The sequence below is a fragment of the Botryllus schlosseri genome, chromosome 2, assembly GCF_051294905.1.
Source record: "Botryllus schlosseri isolate E-star chromosome 2, Bs_hap1, whole genome shotgun sequence".
Taxonomy (NCBI): Eukaryota; Metazoa; Chordata; class Ascidiacea; order Stolidobranchia; family Styelidae; genus Botryllus; species Botryllus schlosseri.
Window position 1 is genome coordinate 25542991 of NC_137237.1, and position 19710 is coordinate 25562700.

Sequence of the window (19710 nt, forward strand, 5' to 3'; positions counted from 1 at the left end):
ATAATTAGGTTAATACGGTGTGATAGTCAACCAAACTACACGTGGGTCCTAATTCATTTTACAATGAGGATGTGTTGGTAAACCTACCGAAAGTGCGACTATCAACCAGCCTCTCAAAAAGATGGGGAGTTCCAACATATGATTAAAGAAACTCACTCCGATATCTCAAATCTGAATCTGAAACAAATGTGCGTGGATATCGAGTCCTATATCAAAAACAGCAGGATGAACAAACAACTCCACGATGTAGACAACCTTGTCAGTATGAAGCAACAGAGTGTGTCACAAGCAATATGCGCTGAACTTCAGCGCTGCCAGCCAACAACTGCTACTGTTAATCGTTCTTTCTCCATTCTTTCCAAGCCACTTCTTAGGGACACACAGTTTGTATCATTTTCATTATATTGCTATCTTGTGGTTCTTTTGAATCGTTAAAATTTCAATAAATGATTGGCTGAATGACCATCTGAAAATGTAGCAAAGTGTCTCTAGTTTTAGTGACGTGTGTGAATAAATTTCGAATTTTCATACAATGTTGCATAACTCAACTGCAGGATTTTGTCATAAGTCAAAATTTTGTCAAAAAAAGTGTTTTAATGTCAAAAACTGTCAAAGTATTTAATTTTTTGGGCAAAATTTTTGTTTTTCAAGTCGAAAAATAATAGATCCGATGCCCTTAATGATGACAAATAAGCCGGCTTGGGAATGGCGTGTGACATCCCGTCATTTATGTGTACAGGAAATTATTCGTTTGCGTCTTTGACACCCACACCATATTGAGTCACACCCATGACCATGGACCAGCCACATTTCCAGTGGCCCTAAATCAATGCATATCACTGGCTTTGGTTGATGCTAAATCAGAAGGATTATGAATATGCCATTTCACACTTTAAAGAGTGAGGGCGAGTAGTAGTGATGATCTGTGGTGTAAAACCATGGCTGGCACAATAGTAGAGTGAGTCTAGTGACTAATGATATATTTGAAGATCATTTAATTTTGCAGTTCAAAGCTATGATCACTGGCCACTATTATATCACAAACCCAATTTGATTATATTTCCAAAACTTTGAGAGGTGCACCGCTATATTTTGAAAATGAAAAGTGGGCCCCAGGACAACTATAAAAAGCCTAAAAACCGCTGTCATATAATGTCTAATGATGGCATTCTATATTATTGATGAAATTAACTAATTCATTCACAATCACTTCATACTTGATAAATAATACCTTTTGAGACAACTATCATCATTATTTTATGTACAGGAGTATGAGCGTGCTTGCTAAATAAGTTGAAATCGCCGAAAAGTTAAGGGAAAATTATTATATTATATTACTTATATTATATAATATTACATATAAAATGCTTGCTGCTCACATTCACATCTATCAATAATACATAAAGCATAACCGAATACCAGTATGAAATGTGTGCATTTTACAAAATTCCCAATTATTTATTGGCCCCTTTTGAACTTTTATTCATTGTGCATAAATTTACTTCTATATACAAAGTAAATTGACCTAGTTCTTTTTCATGTTTTCAATGGAACATTTCGTTCTCTAAGTAGCGGAATTAACAAATTTCATCAATGTAGTAATTGTAGTATATGTGTCATTAGCAGAATATTATAAATAATATTTTCTATACTGCTATATCTCATAGTTAATGCGATAGCATTTTTGATCGCTTTTTAGCTCATATTTATGGGAATGTCAGGTTCAAAACTTCATGTTCAGAACCAGAAGCGCTATCGTTAAGGGAGTGATTTAGCGTTTATTCTTCACTTAACCTCATATTGGATTAAGCATGGAGTCTCAGCTCTGAAATATACTCAATTGATAATTGCAAGGAATGAGAAAGCCGCCACCGTACCAGTTAATTAATCTTAATGTGTACAATACAATCTGTTTAGAATTGCTGCATGAAAAAGCTGCTTTAGAGTCTGCTTACACTAGCTATCCTTCAAGGGGAATTTTCAAATGTAGATTATCATTCCACTTCTTAACAAGTTTCAATCTCAATGTAAATAAGTACAGTATTCAAATATGTTTCTGGAATTATGCCAGTACAATTAGGGGTTGATAGTTTTGTTTCATGCAGGCGCTGGTATGTTATGCTGGTGAAAGTATACGCAAATGCGGAATTCTAATTTCGTCAACTGTATCACCATAAATATAGGCATATATTAATATACGTTTTTCTAAAAATATCGAAAGCGTTGGTGTAGCGCATTTGAGAATAGCTGTGTGATCTTTGCATCGTTGTGTCCTTCCACAATAAAACAGCACTGCAATAGTGCATTGCGAATCGTGCACAGACGTCGACATTGTTCGTAGTACGCGTCATGTACTCACAGCTTGATCAATCGTGCGCTGAATGTATTGATAGCAGTCGTTAACCCTTTCGGCCATGGTAGTGCGCGGCTATTAATACCGACGCGCTGTTTCCGAGAACTAAATTTTTGTCAATGAATGTAAGAACGTATCACAGTACATTGCATATTGATTCGAAGCTTGTTTGTAGCATGAGAACTTCTTCGCTAATATTTGATGTTCGAGTTTGTTTTCCCGTTCAAATGAGAATGAATCCATGACACACGAACCTCGAACACTGTTCCCGAACTGCGTCTCGTCCAGAAATTAACCAAGCTCACACTGGTAGAGTCGGAATACTACGATTGGAATCCAGCATTCCCGGGGAATTTCATAACGTCTGTCGTCATAGTTTCGTATGTAACCGCGAGCTAGATATTTTTAAATCCCTATTTTTAGAAATCGTGATATCGTGTATGTACCGCCCGCGATTCGAGTGTGTTTCACGTTGGCGGTTTACGTCGATAACAATGGGTTAATTGATCTACACGCGCTGAATTCGATCGTGGCTCGAATTTATGCGATGACTGGTGTGACGTCACAGCGATAGAATGATTCGTGAAAAGGCTAAATGCATCCGATTGCCAACGAGTGCAATAATTTAACGTCTGTCCTGAAGCTGTAGTCGTTTTTGGAGCCTTCCGTGACGCAGCACTCCGCCAGGCACGGGTCTGCGCTCGTACATTGTGGTTAACGGGCTATTCTCCGCATCCGTACCAGTGAAGTTAATTTTAGTATCTGTAGTGACGTTGGAAATTTTCGCCTCCGGCGCTTCGCGCGGGTATAGTGATTTTGCGGTACTGTCGCGTACGCGTACACCGTATTAGGAAAGAATATACGGAAATGTCCTAGCCAAGTACACGTCGGCAAGACAATGAAATGTTGAGAAAATACGTTTGCCTATCATACAAGTTCCAAATTCAGCACGTTTTTAGCAGCGATATTACATGAAGTGACCGTCTCATTCTCAGTATTCCGTATCATTGCTATATCTATAATTCAACGCATTCAAAGTGACGGCAAACGCGGTTGCAAATAATAATTGAATAATATGTTCATTGTTCATATTCATATTATTCAATTGTATATTGAAGTTCAGTACCTCCAAGATGATTTTGAACTAATCTGTTCAACGGCACAGTATATTTAATGTTAGGTTGCATTTTGTGGCGTGTTCACTGTTCACGAACGGCAGAAGTGATTTCGTTGCCTGAGTGCGTAAGCGTAATTTCGATCCCATGTTAATAATGTTGTCAAACCGTTGACTTTTTAGGCTTTACCAGGGCTTCCTAAATTTCATATCATAGCGCTCATATAAATAGCAACTTGCAATATGGGAAGAAAGAAGATTCAGATATCGCGTATCGGCGACGAGCGTAATCGACAGGTGGATTATTTCCGTGATTACCCGGTCGACCGTGCCCGTTTCAACGCTTGTTATTTGTGTGCGTCAGGTTACTTTCACGAAGCGAAAGTTCGGTCTGATGAAAAAAGCCTACGAGCTGTCGGTCCTGTGCGATTGCGAGATCGCCCTCATCATATTTAATAGTTCGAACAAGCTTTTCCAATACGCCAGCACAGACATGGACAAGGTGCTCTTGAAATACACGGAATACAACGAGCCGCACGAAAGCCGCACGAATACAGACATTATCGAGGTAGGAACGCGCCGGATTTTGCGTTCGCAGCTCTGCAAGAGCCGTGTATTTCTATGCGATATCAACGCAATTAACAGTGGTTAAGCGCGTATACTTGTTCCTGACCTGAAACCCGCAATTTTGAAACGCGAAATTAGAGGCCGCGCACTGATATTTAGGACGGCGCTCGCTTGAAGGTGGTGGCGTGCTTTTCGACCAGTAATTAACGCGCGCAATTTCGTTGATCGCGTGATATGGTATATTTAGCTTGAAGCTATTCAGTAATATAAAAATACATCGCGTACAGAAATAAACCCGACTTGCTGTGGAGCATTTTCAGCGTCTCGATCGTCGCTGGTTTTACCCCTGCTGTGAATTTACGTTGCTGTCACATTGCGGAATCTCCAACGTTTCCGGAAATGGGTTTCGCCCAATATTAGTCAGGGATTAGGCTGGACCTTTCTAGGCTCCATTGCCCTTCCGCAAGAATCCTCGCGCGTCTTACGGGAGTTCGTGGTCGTTCGGAACTATTTACTTTCTCGCGAACGTCGCATGACGATAATGTGCCTACGCGTGCTGATGACGCACGTTATGCTTGATAGGGCGCCAGTCAGCAGGGAATAGCTGACTGTGCTTAACCATCCGACTGCGGCTTCGACGTTCTGAGTGACCACGAAAACCTGTACCTGCCTAATCGATCCCATCACACTTGCCTTTGCTTGCTAAATTATTCAATACTGTAGGCCCAATGCTGTATATGTCAGGTAGATCTACGCACTTATATGCAGCATATTAAATTTGCAATATAGCAACAGATATTGCTAAATGTTGAAATAATCTATCACACCGTCAGACCTGGCCGATTGATGGCAATTTATGTGCTCACTTTCTGTAGGCAGCGCACCTAACTTCCAAAGCCTGTTCATCGTCTTTGGAAGCATGCTGTGCAGCTGTTTTTTTAATATTCACCCATTAATAGGAAATGTTCATTTGGCTGAATTGAACCGCTAATGAAGGACTAAAATGAAAGTGAAAGTCACTAAAATGCAGTGACAACATAGATGCAGCCCACCAAACTGTAATGTCCTCGTGAGGCACATTAGTTGGTCAGCGATAAGTAAAAGTTAAGAACCGCTGATTCAGACCCTATTTTACTACAACACTCAGCTCGTTTGCGTTTGAACTTGGACCAGGCCTCTCGATGCGGAATACGCTGGGTTGGGTAGCTTGAAAAAATCCTCCATGAATATAAATAGTTTGGCAAGGCTCAACTTATGCATCGATTCTCATCCCACCGCAAAATGTGATTAGTAATTTCGAAAATTATTGTAATTTTGCTTTGTTGATGATAGTCAGCCATTGGTGGTAAATTACTGACTGAAAATATTTCTCAAAGGTTCTATTGCACGGTTCCCGGTAAAAAAAATGAGAATAATGTTCAGTTTGAAGATCATTGTTCTATATGAAAAATGACGTAATGATGCTCTAAGTAGATATAATTTTCCGGTGGCATATGATGGGGAAACCACCAATTTCAATATGATCGTAAACACAACGGGCCTGATTTTCCATTCCAGATGCTCAACAAAAAGGAAAACAAGCACTGCGACAGCCCAGATCCTGAAGCACAAGGATACATCTTAACTCCAAACACCATAAAAAGATACGACACCATTAATCAAGAATTCGACGATATGATGAAAAACGTGAGACCTCCGCAGCAGTTGCCACATCACGGAGCTGTAGGTTGACATGCGTTTTGATGTTGTCGCAGACTTTTTCAGTTATTGAGAGGTATTTCACTTTAGGGTGGTGACTTTATTCAGATGCCGGTCACCGTACCAGTTTCGAATGTACACGGACAGGTCGGATTGAGTGCGGGTTATGGACAGATGCATCTTATTCATCAAGGACAGCAGATAGCTGACCCCAGTTTACTCCATCCACCTCATCCGCATGCAAGTCGGCATAGCATAAGTCCATTGCCAAGAAGCCCGCTTGCTCAAAGCCCAAGTAGATCGCCATCAGGTAAGATCGGCTAAACCAGCGTCTCATTTAGAGTTTCAATATTTTTTATCGGTGTTCATTATACATGAAAACTGGATAGGGGTTACTTCTAATACAGCGGTGGCGTTTACGTTTATGCAAAGACTATAACTAGCCTAAGCTCTATAATTGGGTGGCATCTAGCTTTGCTGCAGAGTACTACTTGCAAATTCACCCTTATGCTACTAATCTACTTGAATAAATTCAAACTATCACCGAAAATATTCAGTATGAACTAAGACTTGGCATGCTTACACATACTACTGTGCTCTGCGGCATAAAGTCTTGTACGGTAATACTTGGTTCTGTTTGATTGCAGGTTATTTGCGGTGTAGGCTACACAATACACATTCATGAAGTCATGCATATGTCAAATCCGGTTGCAAGTCTCCCTAGGTGTTGAGTAAACCGAAACAATATTTGTGGTGTTTTTACGCAAAAAGGCAATAAAGTCGGTACTCATAATAGAGGAAAAACCAATCACCATCTCTAATCAGTTAACCCAACTGCTCATATATGAGCACTGAACATTCAGCTCAGTCTTAACCAGATGAAATTGATGCACAAGATGCGAAATGTTTTAATTTTTAACCAAGTACATTTGCTTTTCTGTTATCCCCTTCGTCATATTTCAATGTGACAGGTCTCTCAGTAATTAAAAGCGATGTATACTATTTTTGTTAGGTGCCATGCATGGCTCTGATATGAGTGTCATGTCGGATGTTTCGTCGCCGGGTAAGATCTGAATGGGCTGTCCTCTGTCGATTTTTGTAGCAGTTGTGTTCTGTTGTGGTTCTTTGTCTGTATGCAATAACACAACGCACGACTTTGTGGCTAACAATTTGCCTTGGGCATGGGGTATTGCATCGGATTTTTTTTGGCATGAATTGAATTTCCTTTGGTAAGCATCAGGTTTTCGAGATGAGATTGAAGTTCTGTTCAACTTGAATCAGTAATATGCGCTATCAATATTGTTAATTCTCGGTAGATATCTTTGTGATGTAATCATGGTTAGGTTTGCGATCTCGCGTGAGAAGATTGGCTCAAAAAAGCCTGTCATAACCTCGGAAATTTATTGACTTTATTGTTGGATATCAAAGATGTAATTCGGTACCTGTCATGTGTGCAGAATTTTCATTTTGCCTTTTCAAAGCATGAATCCTGCAAGTTCTTGAGATTCTTGCTTGTCAAATACAATCCAGAATATACTTCCTGACATAGTTTATAGTTCGACAAATTTTCTACAGGATTGTTGTTTCAGTAGACATGTGTTCAACTGCCCATATTGGTAGAACATACCAGCATCATAGCCATCTTACAGTTGACAATGTGATTTGAACATGGCACGAAGAAGTTTATGTTGTGTATTTCATCAAATGAGGTTGCTATCAGCAGGTGACCACTGACCAGACTGATTGGCCCATGATAGTATGTTATCCAAGCTGGTTATCTATATTTATTGTGGAAATAGTTGGATGTGTGTACGAGTATCAATCAACAGACACATGTACTGGTGATATTATGAAAGTAGTGGTGTGTTTGTACTGTTGTGTTGGGGTATTAGGAATCCTGAATTCTCTAGAACGCAAAATCTATTGCATCACGCATGGTGTGTTTTGTTCCCTTTTTGTGCGCATTTTGTTTGTGAATCGGTAGCTTTTATTTTATGGAAGTTATTCTCATATATCAACCAGATGAAGCAATTTGATAGTGTACCATTCTGCTATCTTGCTTTTGCAAACCGTCATTACGAGACTTGTGTTGTATTTCGTTGGGATATTTTCATATCAGCTCAGTAATTGCATTACCCTGTTGGGTTGTGAAATCATTTGGTGGTCAGTTGCACTCTAGGGACATCATTATCTCATCAGCTGTCTGGGTGCTCTCGCTCTTTACAGTTAAAACATGCCAGAATCATTGTGATGCCATGCCGCATTCCATGATACCAGTTTGGGTTTACTGCAAACACTACAGTCCAAGTGCTCAGTCACTTCTACCGTTTGATCCTTTACCGTCTGATTTGTGTTGTGTGCAATGTGTTTGCATCAATCAACAGAACCTTGTTGCCTTGCTTACGTCAGAACGTGAAGTTCGATTAGTGCTCTCTTAATTGTGAGGTACCCAAGAAATTTATTGTGTCACATGAGCCTCTGGGTTCAAGTATGGGTTTGGCGTCGGGTTCTGGTTAGATTTAGGGTTAGGTTAGGGATAGGCTTTAGGTACTGGTAATTTGGGGATTAGGGATGGTTTTAGGGATTGCATACATGTCTCATTGTGTCGCATGCAACCGTACACACACCGCTGACTTGCGATAAGGTTATTGGAGTGTGTGATTGAGTCAAGGAGCTTTGTTTTGTAGCCGGCCCAAATGGATACCCGAGCATTCAACGCACATCGCCGTCCGTCGTACATATGGGTCGGACGTCTCCAATGCCTCAAAAGCAACCCACGCAGATGACAAAGCAGACTTCGCCTCGTCAGCCATCACCTCCGAGGAAATCGGGGGCTCTGCACATCAGCATACCTGCTTCAAGATCGACAATGGTTTGCACTTTACTTTCCATTGAGTCTTATTAGAAATATAAACTGTGTAATTTTGCATCCATTGGTAACGTGACTTTATGAGATTGACTGTTTGTACATTGAAATTGAGTCTACACTTGAAGACAGGGTTTTGCAACATTCCAACATCTAACGGTATGTGGCCCACAGAATGCGCTTCTGATTTTGCTTAGTCTTAAACATTTGAGCTCAGCGTAAGTGGGCTAGAGGAAAAGCTATAGGCTATGCGACAAAATTTACCCAATACCCTGGTGATATTCCTCTAACTGTTCAATTTTTCTTGAGAATTTTATCTACTGTAAATTTCAGAAAGTCCACGTGCTATGCAGCAGTAAGACCTTATCCATGTTCTATGCCACACCCTTCTAATAACCCCTCCCCGATCCACAGGAGGTGTAATCTGCTGGTCAGAAGAGCCAGATAATCATGTAGAATAGGTTACTTGATGTATCACTAATACGCATTCTGTAGTTAAAAACTGACAAGATATTATCCGTATTTGTGAGCCCTACTTCTTTATCTCATCTTAAATCTCGGCTCGGTTGCCTATATGAAGTGAATGAGATGATGGGTCTTGCAACTGTACTGGAAACTCTATTTGTGTCCTGCGGTTTCACTGCATTATTTATAATTGGCGCGCTTGTCAAAATGGTTGCACTGTACACACTCATGCTATACGGATATGTTGTGTGTTTTGTTTATTGTGAAGCGAATGCTTCTGGATGTAGTCGTGAATCATCCAAGTTAGGATTCTTTGTAATGGTATTTATTTGATTGATTTTTCAAACAGGATGGATTGGACGGTTCTACGCAATTGTCAACTCCGATCGTTAGTCTCTCTACACCCAGCGTGCCTGGAAATCCTTACCAGCACTACAACGCTACTGGTTGGTTGCTTCCCATATCTCACACTATTCTCATCACTATTTGTTACTATATCTGACTTTACGTGCTACTGCAAAGCAGTTTCCGATAGGGCTGTTCAAAAATAACTTTCCCGGATTCCGGCGACACACTGGTTTTATTATTAGGTTGCCTAAAGAAACGCTGCACACCAAGTTTGGCTCAATTCCAACCCGTAGAAGCGAAGCTATTGGAGCACAAAATTTTGGATTTGGAAAATATAGTATTTACGGTGGCAAATTCTTTAATTATATTTATTATAGATCTACCCACCGTAAGTAGCCTACTATGATTTCAAATTTTGAACGTCAATAACTTCGCTCCTACTGGTCCGAATTGAGTCAAAATTGTTGTGCACCGTTTTTTCTTTTCAGACAACCTAGCAATTTCATGGGGTAAATTTGATATTTTTTATATTATTTTTATTAAATAGATCCAAAACTTTTTTCTCTTATAGCAATGCCTCTACTGGTTGGAATTGCACCAAAATTGGTGTGCATAGTTTTTTTTTATGTAACCCAACACTTTTATCAAGTAGCCAGAACAATTTGATAAAAAGTCATTTCTAAACATCCCTAGTGCCCAAACTTGCTCTACTGTTGCCATCAATACGTTTCAGAATCTCCCGTATTGTATTTCTAAAACTCATTGTCACGTCATACTTGGCTATGCTGGTATTCGTTAGAAAACGGTGTCGATCTTGCTGCAATATGCCGTTAACCCTTGATAAGAGACGCACAAAAAGGTCTTCGATTTCAAATATAATTTCAATGGAAGTCCTTGGCGTTTTTTTTCGTTCGTGGAAGAGTGAAGAAGGACTCTACCTTTTACTAAACGTTTGCGCATGTGGTCAGTAAAGAAGTGCTTGGTGTACTTGCACTCCTTTCTCAAGTGGTTAAGATTTTAGAATACTTGTACAGAGTACAGTATTCAGTGTTTTAGGGAAAACTAGATGATGCTTGTGATTTGATATTTATTTTTATTACTCATTACTCTTTATACAGCACCCCGCATGATGAGTTGTGTGTTCCGGAATCAAACCTTGTTCAGATCAATGACATATATACGTAGAGCATCGCTACGAACTAACGATTGGGTCAGAATTGTAACTCTCATACATCACTTTAACGATGGCGATTCAGCATGCGATGCCACGCTAACCTTGAAAAACTTTTTCCGATCTAGCGGCTGGTTTTTCTTATCCGTACGCGACACTTGTTCCAGAGTATTCAATGGTTCACGAAGGCGGAGGTGGATTCGCCGGGTTCAACACTCCCAGCGTTCTGCAGTCCCAGCATTGGAACCCCCATCTGGTGGCGTCGGCAGGCATGGCCAACGTGCCTTCGCACTTGAGCAGGTTAGTGGTGGAAAGTGCGGCCCATTGTTCAAGGAAACAGAATTCACAATTAATAAGTCTGTACTCCAACCAAGTTTATGAATAATATCTGTAATTGTTGATTGTAGGGTGTGATCAGACCAGTTGATGTAACCCTAAGTCATCGATCACACCCTGTCCTACACCGTTATATTCATTTGTTATTATTTCATCCGCCAACGTTATTTTCTTTTCGGTGGACAAATCAATAAATATTTCTGTCTCTCTTTTTCACCATGCATAACTGGCTGATGAACGTAAAATCAGGCGTGTCGGCCTCAATTTGGGATGCGAGCCCGAATAAGATATTTTAATCGCTTGCAGACCGGACCTGCCATCATGTTAATTCCAAATCAGTATCTTTGATTTTCATTGGGACATTCCATAATCAAAACTACATCCTATACTGTTATTATTAGGGCCCTGTTGTAGAAACATCTTGTTACGCCGGTCATGGAATTGGTAAAATTGCTGTGATTGGCTGATCAAATATAGTTCTGTGGGTCAAGCTCAAGACAATACAAGTCAGCACGTGCTCCCTTTCTATCTTGGTAAAATCTTAACTTCTATTAGAAATGAGCTGTACAGTAATAGCGTTCTCTCGTTCATCCGCTGCGCTGCATCTCGGACCTTATGTTTGACAATCCTCACATTATTGTGGGACAGTTTGAGTGCGTTATAGAACAGGGTGTACTGGTGTTCTCGAAGTTGCCCGTGCCTTTAGTCTTTGGTATAAATCCCGTTTTAATCGTTTTAGGATGGATGATAACACGCTAGCAGTGGTCGGTATGCACCACGGGGCCGGACCGCTGCATTCCTTTGCCATAAAACGGGAACCCGGTTCGCCAACAGACAAGCCCAACGAGTCGAGCATGAGAAGACCGCCTCCCAACAGGTGGGTTAAAATTAAACTCGCATTTTAGCGCTGTAGTTGTATTTGTCGAACATATGATGATACTAATGACAGTGTGCTGTTTTCACCAGATATTGTCAAAGTAATCATCATTGGCTAATTGTGCCAATGACGGCTTATGCTAATCTAGTTTTTCGAACCCACAAGTAGTGGCTTGTCTGCAAATAGCCATATCCACTTCATGCGCTTTCATTCCATTCTTGTGTTTGTGTTCTTAGTTTTTCCTGTTGGTCTGATTCATTTAATTGGTATGATAGTAGCAGTAACGACACATGTCTGAGACTGTGGCTACTTTGGTGTTTCTAGCCTATGTCCTTTGGAGTGAACCTTTGTTGGTAGAAGTGTAGTCTCGGCATTCATTGCACGATTTTGGTAAAAACATCTTGTTAGATTCAGTGTCTGTCGATGATTCAGCCTCCTTGTGAACCTTATTTTCTTTGGTTGATGTGAGAGGAATGCAATGAGTCACTCTACCAGGACCTGTTCATTTCCCATGTGACTTGCTCCTTGCTGCGAAATTAGTTTCTGCATGGCTGGGACCACAGGGAAGTGCTCTTTGCATATAGAGAAGTAATCTGGTAGCAATCTGAATTCTTCTTGCATGTGTGTGTGTGTGTGTCACTCGATGTTATGGTCCTTTTTAAAAACCATCGACCCTACTATTTACTATTTACACAAGACACGCAATGGACAATGCATACCGTATGACCATGTGCAATAACTTGCCAGTTCACATCTAGTTTTCAAGAGAGAACGCCAATTTGCACAGGAAAGTTCTATCCTACCACTGATGTCACAAAGGGAATTTGACGTTTGTCATTTCCTGCGTGTTTAATCATAGCTATTTCTAGAAGTAGTAGTAACAAACAAATCATGCAAACGGGGTGAGTCTCAAATACGTTTGAATCGGCTACGACAAAATTGTTCGGTACCTTTCAGTCAATTATCTCTGTATTGTATAGTGTTGTACTTTATTACTATGAAGCATATTCATATATTTGCCGTGATATGCTCATTGCTAATCTCCCCAACTCATCTTCTTTGCTCGGTCAATTTCTTCGCACACAAGATTAGTGACGCTTTGCTAATCCCGTTGACCCAGGTCGCCCATGGAGATTATGGGCAGCTACAACACTGAGGACGGCGGAGGGGGGATGATTCTGGAAAACGGGGAAGAACCACGAAAGCGGCAGCGCGTCGACGCCAACCCCAACACGGCGGAGTGGGCCACCTGACACAAGACGGGGGCTCGGCGCTACGATGATCGCGCCGTCAGAAACTGAGGGGGGACCCACGCCCGGCGGATGAAATAAGTAAACACAGTGCGGCATCGTCGGCGGCGCGGTCTTGCAGCCGCGCGGCGCTCCGTTGTGCCATACTAATTTTCTAGCAGATGATGATATAAATCGTAGTTCCATTGCTTTAGCTATTTTCTATTTCTCTATTCCTGTTTATTATTAACTTTTCACTAAAATGACGTGCGTCTGCTCTTGTCAAAGCGTATATATGAAATCGATGTTTTATGCAGGGCCGGGAATGATGATCCGAGTACTCGAATCTGTAATGAGTATTAATTGCAATGATTCGAGTCTAGTGAGAGTCGTTTTATTCGAGTACCGAAATTATGCGCAATTTTCCATTAAGATTCTATTACCAACGAGAAATATTGTTTTGATTGGGTTACCATACGTCCATTTGTTCTCCTTGTTCAGGAAATTGAAAATGTCCTCATTTCTGGCAATTCGTCCTTTTTTAGAGCTTTTACGGCTAGTATAACGGACAGAATAACAGAATAACTGAATTTTTTTTTGGTCAACATCATAAGATTCCCAGTAAATATTACAGAATCAGCAGTTTTCAATTTCGTTCAACAAACTTTTATGATTTGGTAAAAGTGTCCTATCCCGAATCCAAAATATGCTAACCCTAGTTTTGATGCCAACGTGGAATCCGTGAAACCTCGATTGATCGTATCACATCTTCCAAAACATGGAGTATGAAGCCGCGCACTATATCGAGAATGGCGTTCCTGTGAAGCCGTGATCAACCAACTCATAGCATTGATGTAAGTGCAATGAAGTACTGATGTAGGTGTGGTCGAAAACGATGTTACCTTGGTCACAAATTCGTGTATAGACATTGATGAAGTCAGTCCGGACATGCAAAATTAATTTGGATGGCGTGCTTCGTTACCTTTAACATCTCAAGGCATCATTACTGTTACGCCTTACGACTTGATAGGTGATGCTCGAATACTGGACTCTAAGGTTGATTCTCGACTCAGAATCAGGTCACGCAGGTACTCGATTTTGCCCGGCCCTTAAATTCTTTCCCTCGCGAATATGTCCAGTCGGCGTTAGCTTTTATCGCGGCCGACTGTGCGTTTTGTGCTTACGATTTAGTCCCGTGGGACGGCTGGCCTAGGTTTTGCCAGACTGCTGCGTTGGCCGATTGTACAGGCGCGCTATGTGCGATGATTCGGTTTCTAAAGCGCGCGCTCTGCCAACGGTAATCGGCGGGGGTAAGCGCGGTTTGGGGTTTGAGGGTGCGGTGGAATTCTTACTGTTCACTGCCAGCGTGGTTTTGAAGAAGCTTGTCTCGAAGTGCGAATGTCGTCATTTCTCTATCATGTTACGTCTCTTTTATTAATTTGGGAAACGGTTGAATTCAAATGCAACATATTTTGAATACATGGTTTTCAGCAGAGCTGGACGTTGGTGTGGCGTGTGTTTTGGTGCCAGCGTAGGGTGGATTGCCGCGAGATGGAGTTGAGATCTGCTGGTGGTAACGATTTAGGCCACAGTGGTTGTGACAGAGCGATTCCAGTGACGATGTTCTTGTTTGTTATTCGTGAGGTTTCGACAGCATTGGTCATTTTACACCAGGCCGATATTCCATATTATGATTATGATTCCTCATTTTACCGACTTGTAAACACGGCCGACTTCTAGGCTTTTAAGACTCCGCCTGTGCGGATCACGTGGTGAAGAGAATCCTAGATAAACCCCTAGCACTTGGTGAGATAGTGACGATGTAATTGAAATTGTGAATGCATGAGAAACATTAACAGGGGTTATTAACCAGGGGTAACCGTACCAAACCATTACAATGTGATTTTCACACAGCGAAAACATAATGAATGGAAGTCAATGTGATTTCTGCTGTTCCCTTTTAGAGAACTTGTTGACTTACGGCGCACCACTAATCGCAGCTTTTACAATGACTTTGGGTGGAGCCGTAGTGAATTTTAATATTTACGCACTATATTTTTACGTAATCCAATGTATGGTTCGAAAGCGTGTGTATACGTATAGTTAATAGGATTACCATACGTCCTCCTTTTCCAGGTTTTTCAAAATGTCCTCCGAGAACACCTAAATATCCTCCTTTTTGGCAATTCGTCCTCCTTCACAACTTTTAGAGCTAAGATTGTCGATAGTTTCGAGTGAAAATGGGCATAAATGATGCTAAACAGCAAATTCGTGGTTCGAAGTGCGAACGAAAGTGACGAGTTTTTTTAAGTCAACCTACCAAAATGTCGTGGAAAATTTACCATTTTTTCCGGATTTGACTCCAGTATTTTATGTCTGAAAATTTTCAAAGAGTGTCCTCCTTTCCCGATTCCAAAATATGGTAACCCCAAAAGTGGCAGGCATACAGTAGGCCTACGCGGAAAAAAATGACGTAAAATTGACTTTCCGCTTTCATTCTCTGATCAATCATCATATTTTCGTAATAACGGTTCGATTGGCACGAGGCACGAACATAGTAGTAAATACCAACATTACAGACTCACATTTGCAAGTTATTGTTACGCAAACGCTATAATTTTGGGTCGACACGGCACCAGACCGATCTGTTAATATGTCTGTGATATTTGTTCAATTTCTTGCGAAAACATTTATTCGCGCTTCGCCCGAATTCTTGTGGATATTTTTTTGCATCAATCAGGTTTATTAATATTTTCATCGTTGCAAAACATCACAAGACTACGATACAATGAAAAGATATGAAGGTGTCGAAACAACTTGGAGTAGCCTTTAAGATCAGACATCCAACTTAGCCTAGGTGAAGTAAATAAGAGGCATGCACACGGAATGAAAAGTAATGCAGAGAATATAATACGCGAGCGACAAAATGAGGTGGCATGTGGCGGAGGGCGAGGTCGATGTTAGGTCGTGGTCCGGTAATCCTGGAAACTGGCTAGTATTCATTTAGAAGAAATTGCTTTTATTTCGACTTGAATGCGGACATGCTCGACGACTGTCGGAGTGTCGGATAGCCGGCGAGATGCTGTTCCACAATTGGGGTCCGGCATACTTGATAAAGCAATGCGTTTTCTTGTATTCAGTCCTGATCATATGGTGTAAGTTGTTCTTCGTTGACGCGCACGTGCTATACTTGTGCGCTTTTGTCTCCGAGGTGAAGTAGTCGTTGAAATTTGAGGTACATTGACCTCAATGGAACTGATACATAAACTTGGCAATTTCTAGCTTCCTCATATCTTCTAAGTTTAGAACACCAAATATTTTGAGAAGCGATTTATCAGTTGCACATCCAGGCCCCCGTGGGGCTTTGGCAATGATAGGCCTACGGATGATCAGATGTTGAAGTTTTTGCAGTGGGCCAATTGTATTCTTGCAGGCAGCACCCCAACAAGGAATTCTGTATTGTAACTTTGATAGGAATAGAGTGTTGAAGAGTATCAACAGCACGCTGACTGGCAGTGTAGCTAATGCGGCGAAATAGACCACATACCTTCCATAGTAGTGGTTTGAGTGATTATTGTACGTGACTCTTCCAGGACATGTCCGAATCCAGTAAAACACCAAGGTATTTTGCATAACGCCCAAGGTCACTGTGTTGGTTAGGCCTACTATAGCCATAGGTGAGACACGCAGAAAATATGGCTTGATCATGGAAATGTACCAACCTTTGTATTTCACAAATTGGTTTCAACTCATGATAAGATTTGTACAACTGGTTTCTGTGATAAACACTGTGGAAGCCCGTTGGAATGCTTTAATGTAGGGGTGTGCAACGAGGGAGTGCGAGCCAACGCGACACATATATTTCGAGGTAAACGCCTTCTGCTTCCGGACACATGTCATCCGACAATCGACGAGCATGTCCACTTGTCCAGTGTCCACATTCAAGTCATAATACAAGCAATATCTACTAAATAAATACTAGAGATGTGAAAAAAATAGCAGCCTGTTAAAAAGTAACAGTTAAGCTTTTCAAGTAGCAGTAGCAGTTACCTGATAACCCGAATCACAGTTAACCGAATAGCACTTAAGCACATAGCCTTGACATTCAATACATTTATCCCGGTAGTTCTCTGGTTTGTTTCATCATTCGAGAAATGAGTGTCACTGCAGTACAGTCTCAACCAGAAAACCACATCACACTCGTGACAATAACAGGGCTTATCCTCAACCAACGCCCAATTTGACTGGACATCTTCGGTTGCTAAATTAAATCCATGTTTGTCATGAAGGGCATAAAGTGGGCGCTTCTGTAAATATACTCCATGAAAGGATTTTCTGCAAGCGTAATAGTAAGATGAGGCCAGACGACTCCGTATGATTATGATTTCAATCATAATCAATTGTTAGTTTAAAGTTGAGGTTTGATATCGGCGAGTTGAGAAGTGAACTAATACATTTCCACTTTTTCGACTAAATTAGCAGTCAATTGTGACGTATAGGCTTTACCTCCAATTTAACTGCTAAAAAGTAACAGTTAAAAATCACAGTTAAGATTTCGAAAGTAGCAGTTGGTAACTGCTACTGCAAAATATCGGTTAAGCCCATCTCTAATAAATACTAGACCGCCCTCAAGATTAACTATAGATAACTAACCTACGGATAGATGGGCAGCACGAGAGTCACGGTCGAGTGATGCGACAACGGCAGATTTGTTGTCGTTTCATAGCATGAAACGGGAGCGTAATTGCTAATCCCATAGATGACGACCCGAGCGCTCAAATTAAATAAAGTTGATCTTATTTAAAAGCTACAGTCGCGCTGATTCTGATAATATACATTAAATTTACATCAAGGCAATGGAACCACCTCGAAAAAGCCTTCAAAATATGAAAATCGGCATTGTTCTAAACAATCGCAACCACGCACGGACCGTTGTTATGGTCATTGTGCTGCGCCGTTGCAATTGTTTTAGAACAATGCCGATTTTCATATTTCGAAGGCTATTTCGAGGTGGTTCCATTGCCTTGATGTAAATTTAATGTATATTATCAGAATCAGCGCGACTGTAGCTTTCAAATAAGATCAACTTTATTTAATTTGAGCGCTCGGGTCGTCATCTATGGGATTAGCAATTACGCTCCCGTTTCATGCTATGAAGCGACAAATCTGCCGTTGTCGCATCACTCGACCGTGACTCTCGTGCTGCCCATCTATCCGTAGGTTAGTTATCTATAGATTAACGATCTTGCCTTTTCATTTAGCATTGTGATCGAGTTTTGAATTGTGACGCAATAATGCTGTCTGTTCCTTCTTCTTGGCTTCACTATAGAATGTAAACATTCTATAGCTTCACTCTCGTTTTACCAGACAGAATTGTTGCGTCACAATGTCAAAACTCGATCACGATGCAAAATTCGAGGCTGATTTGGGGGGTTCCAAGACCATGAGCAGAATAAAATTTTATCTTTTCGTAATCGGTACAGCAGCAGCTTTCCATTTATACCCATTTTATCTAATTTACCGGATTAATCGGATTTCAGTACTCGACTATTTTGCCTTGACGCTAAGATTTTAACATTCTCTTTACATAGATCCCTTGGGCGGTAGACCGCGGCCTTCCGAAGGGTTCACGGGCCTCAATTTAGGAATTTAGCGTTACACACTTGTTTTGTTGGCTCATGCAGACTCATTTCAATACTTGTTGACATTTCTATCTAAAACGTTCAAAAAAATCTATATTTTGGTAGATGCCAAAAATACCAAAACTACGTTATTTTTGGCATTTCACAATTTTTATTTTTGGCAGTTTTGGCATTTGGTTCCCGAAATGCTCAAAATAACACGACCTGCACATTGCACATGTACACTGGATGAAAAGAAAGGATAACATAAAAGGACTAGCGATGAAAATCAATGTAGCATATGTTTGTATGCAAGGTCGATGTATCATGTCGTGGTCCGGTAATGTTGAGGGCTATATCAGTAGAAACTGCTTGTATTTCACCTTGAAAGTGAACACTGGACATCCTTGACGACTGTCGGATACTGCTTCACAGTTGTGGTCCAGCATACTTGATAGAACGTTGATCGGGGTCGTCAACCAAAAGGCTGGGAACCAATGCTGCATGATACTTGTACACTCGCAGGCTCGGCATCGGTGGGCTTTTTATGCTCCATCCACTCAAGACGAACAATGTACAACGCAAGACACACTGCGCTATAAACAGCAGATGGGGGACTATCGAATGGACCAACTACTATGTCTCTTAGAGTCACACCGAAAAATTGCATCAAAATGGTAGAGCAATTAAAATGAAAGGTGTGAGTCGGTACAGCCTACGCCAGGGGTTGGCAACCTATACGGCCCGCAACACCGTGTTGTGCGGCCCCCGGAAGCCTCGAGAATCGTTGTAAAAATATTGATAAAATGCGAACGAATATCAAATTACTGTGGGTATCGTACTTGATTTAACTTTTTCTTAATATATTCTATGACAGATATAGCCCGTCCGTCGTCTGCGGATAGTATACGGCAAGTCCGTTGTCTACGGATATCAGCTTACAGTTTATACTTAACTGACACTTCCGCAGTAGCTGACACGAACGTCCTGTGTTCGGTGTAGTTCTTGACTGGCAGTTCAATAGAGACGACAACAATTGCCTTTTCCAGATATATTGTACAGTAA

The 19710-nt window shown here is 41.0% G+C and overlaps 1 protein-coding gene across 3 annotated transcripts; it reads left to right on the forward strand.

Moving 5' to 3' along the window:
• The first annotated feature begins 1025 nt into the window (after positions 1-1025).
• Positions 1026-14525, forward strand: LOC145434314 (myocyte-specific enhancer factor 2C-like). 3 transcript variants are annotated; one of them, XM_080311680.1, is made up of 10 exons: positions 1026-3764; positions 3832-4035; positions 5592-5756; positions 5841-6042; positions 6745-6795; positions 8420-8604; positions 9413-9509; positions 10750-10882; positions 11658-11795; positions 12916-14525. In XM_080311680.1, exons 1-10 carry the CDS (start codon positions 3711-3713, stop codon positions 13046-13048), a joined length of 1362 nt encoding a protein of 453 aa, XP_080167806.1. In that variant the 5' UTR covers positions 1026-3710; the 3' UTR covers positions 13049-14525. The 3 variants fall into 3 exon arrangements, with proteins under 3 accessions (XP_080167806.1, XP_080167805.1, XP_080167807.1); XM_080311679.1 differs by having other exon boundaries at positions 1551-3764; positions 5823-6042; XM_080311681.1 differs by lacking the exon at positions 6745-6795 and having other exon boundaries at positions 1565-3764; positions 5823-6042.
• Positions 14526-19710: the final 5185 nt, after the last annotated feature.

Coding starts and splice junctions, on each gene's coding strand:
- LOC145434314 (XM_080311679.1), top strand. CDS start 3,711: ATGGGAAGAAAGAAGATTCAGATATCGCGTATCGGCGACGAGCGTAAT. Junction 9,510..10,749: donor CCAGCACTACAACGCTACTG/GTTGGTTGCTTC, acceptor CACTTGTTCCAG/AGTATTCAATGGTTCACGAA. Junction 10,883..11,657: donor GTGCCTTCGCACTTGAGCAG/GTTAGTGGTGGA, acceptor TAATCGTTTTAG/GATGGATGATAACACGCTAG.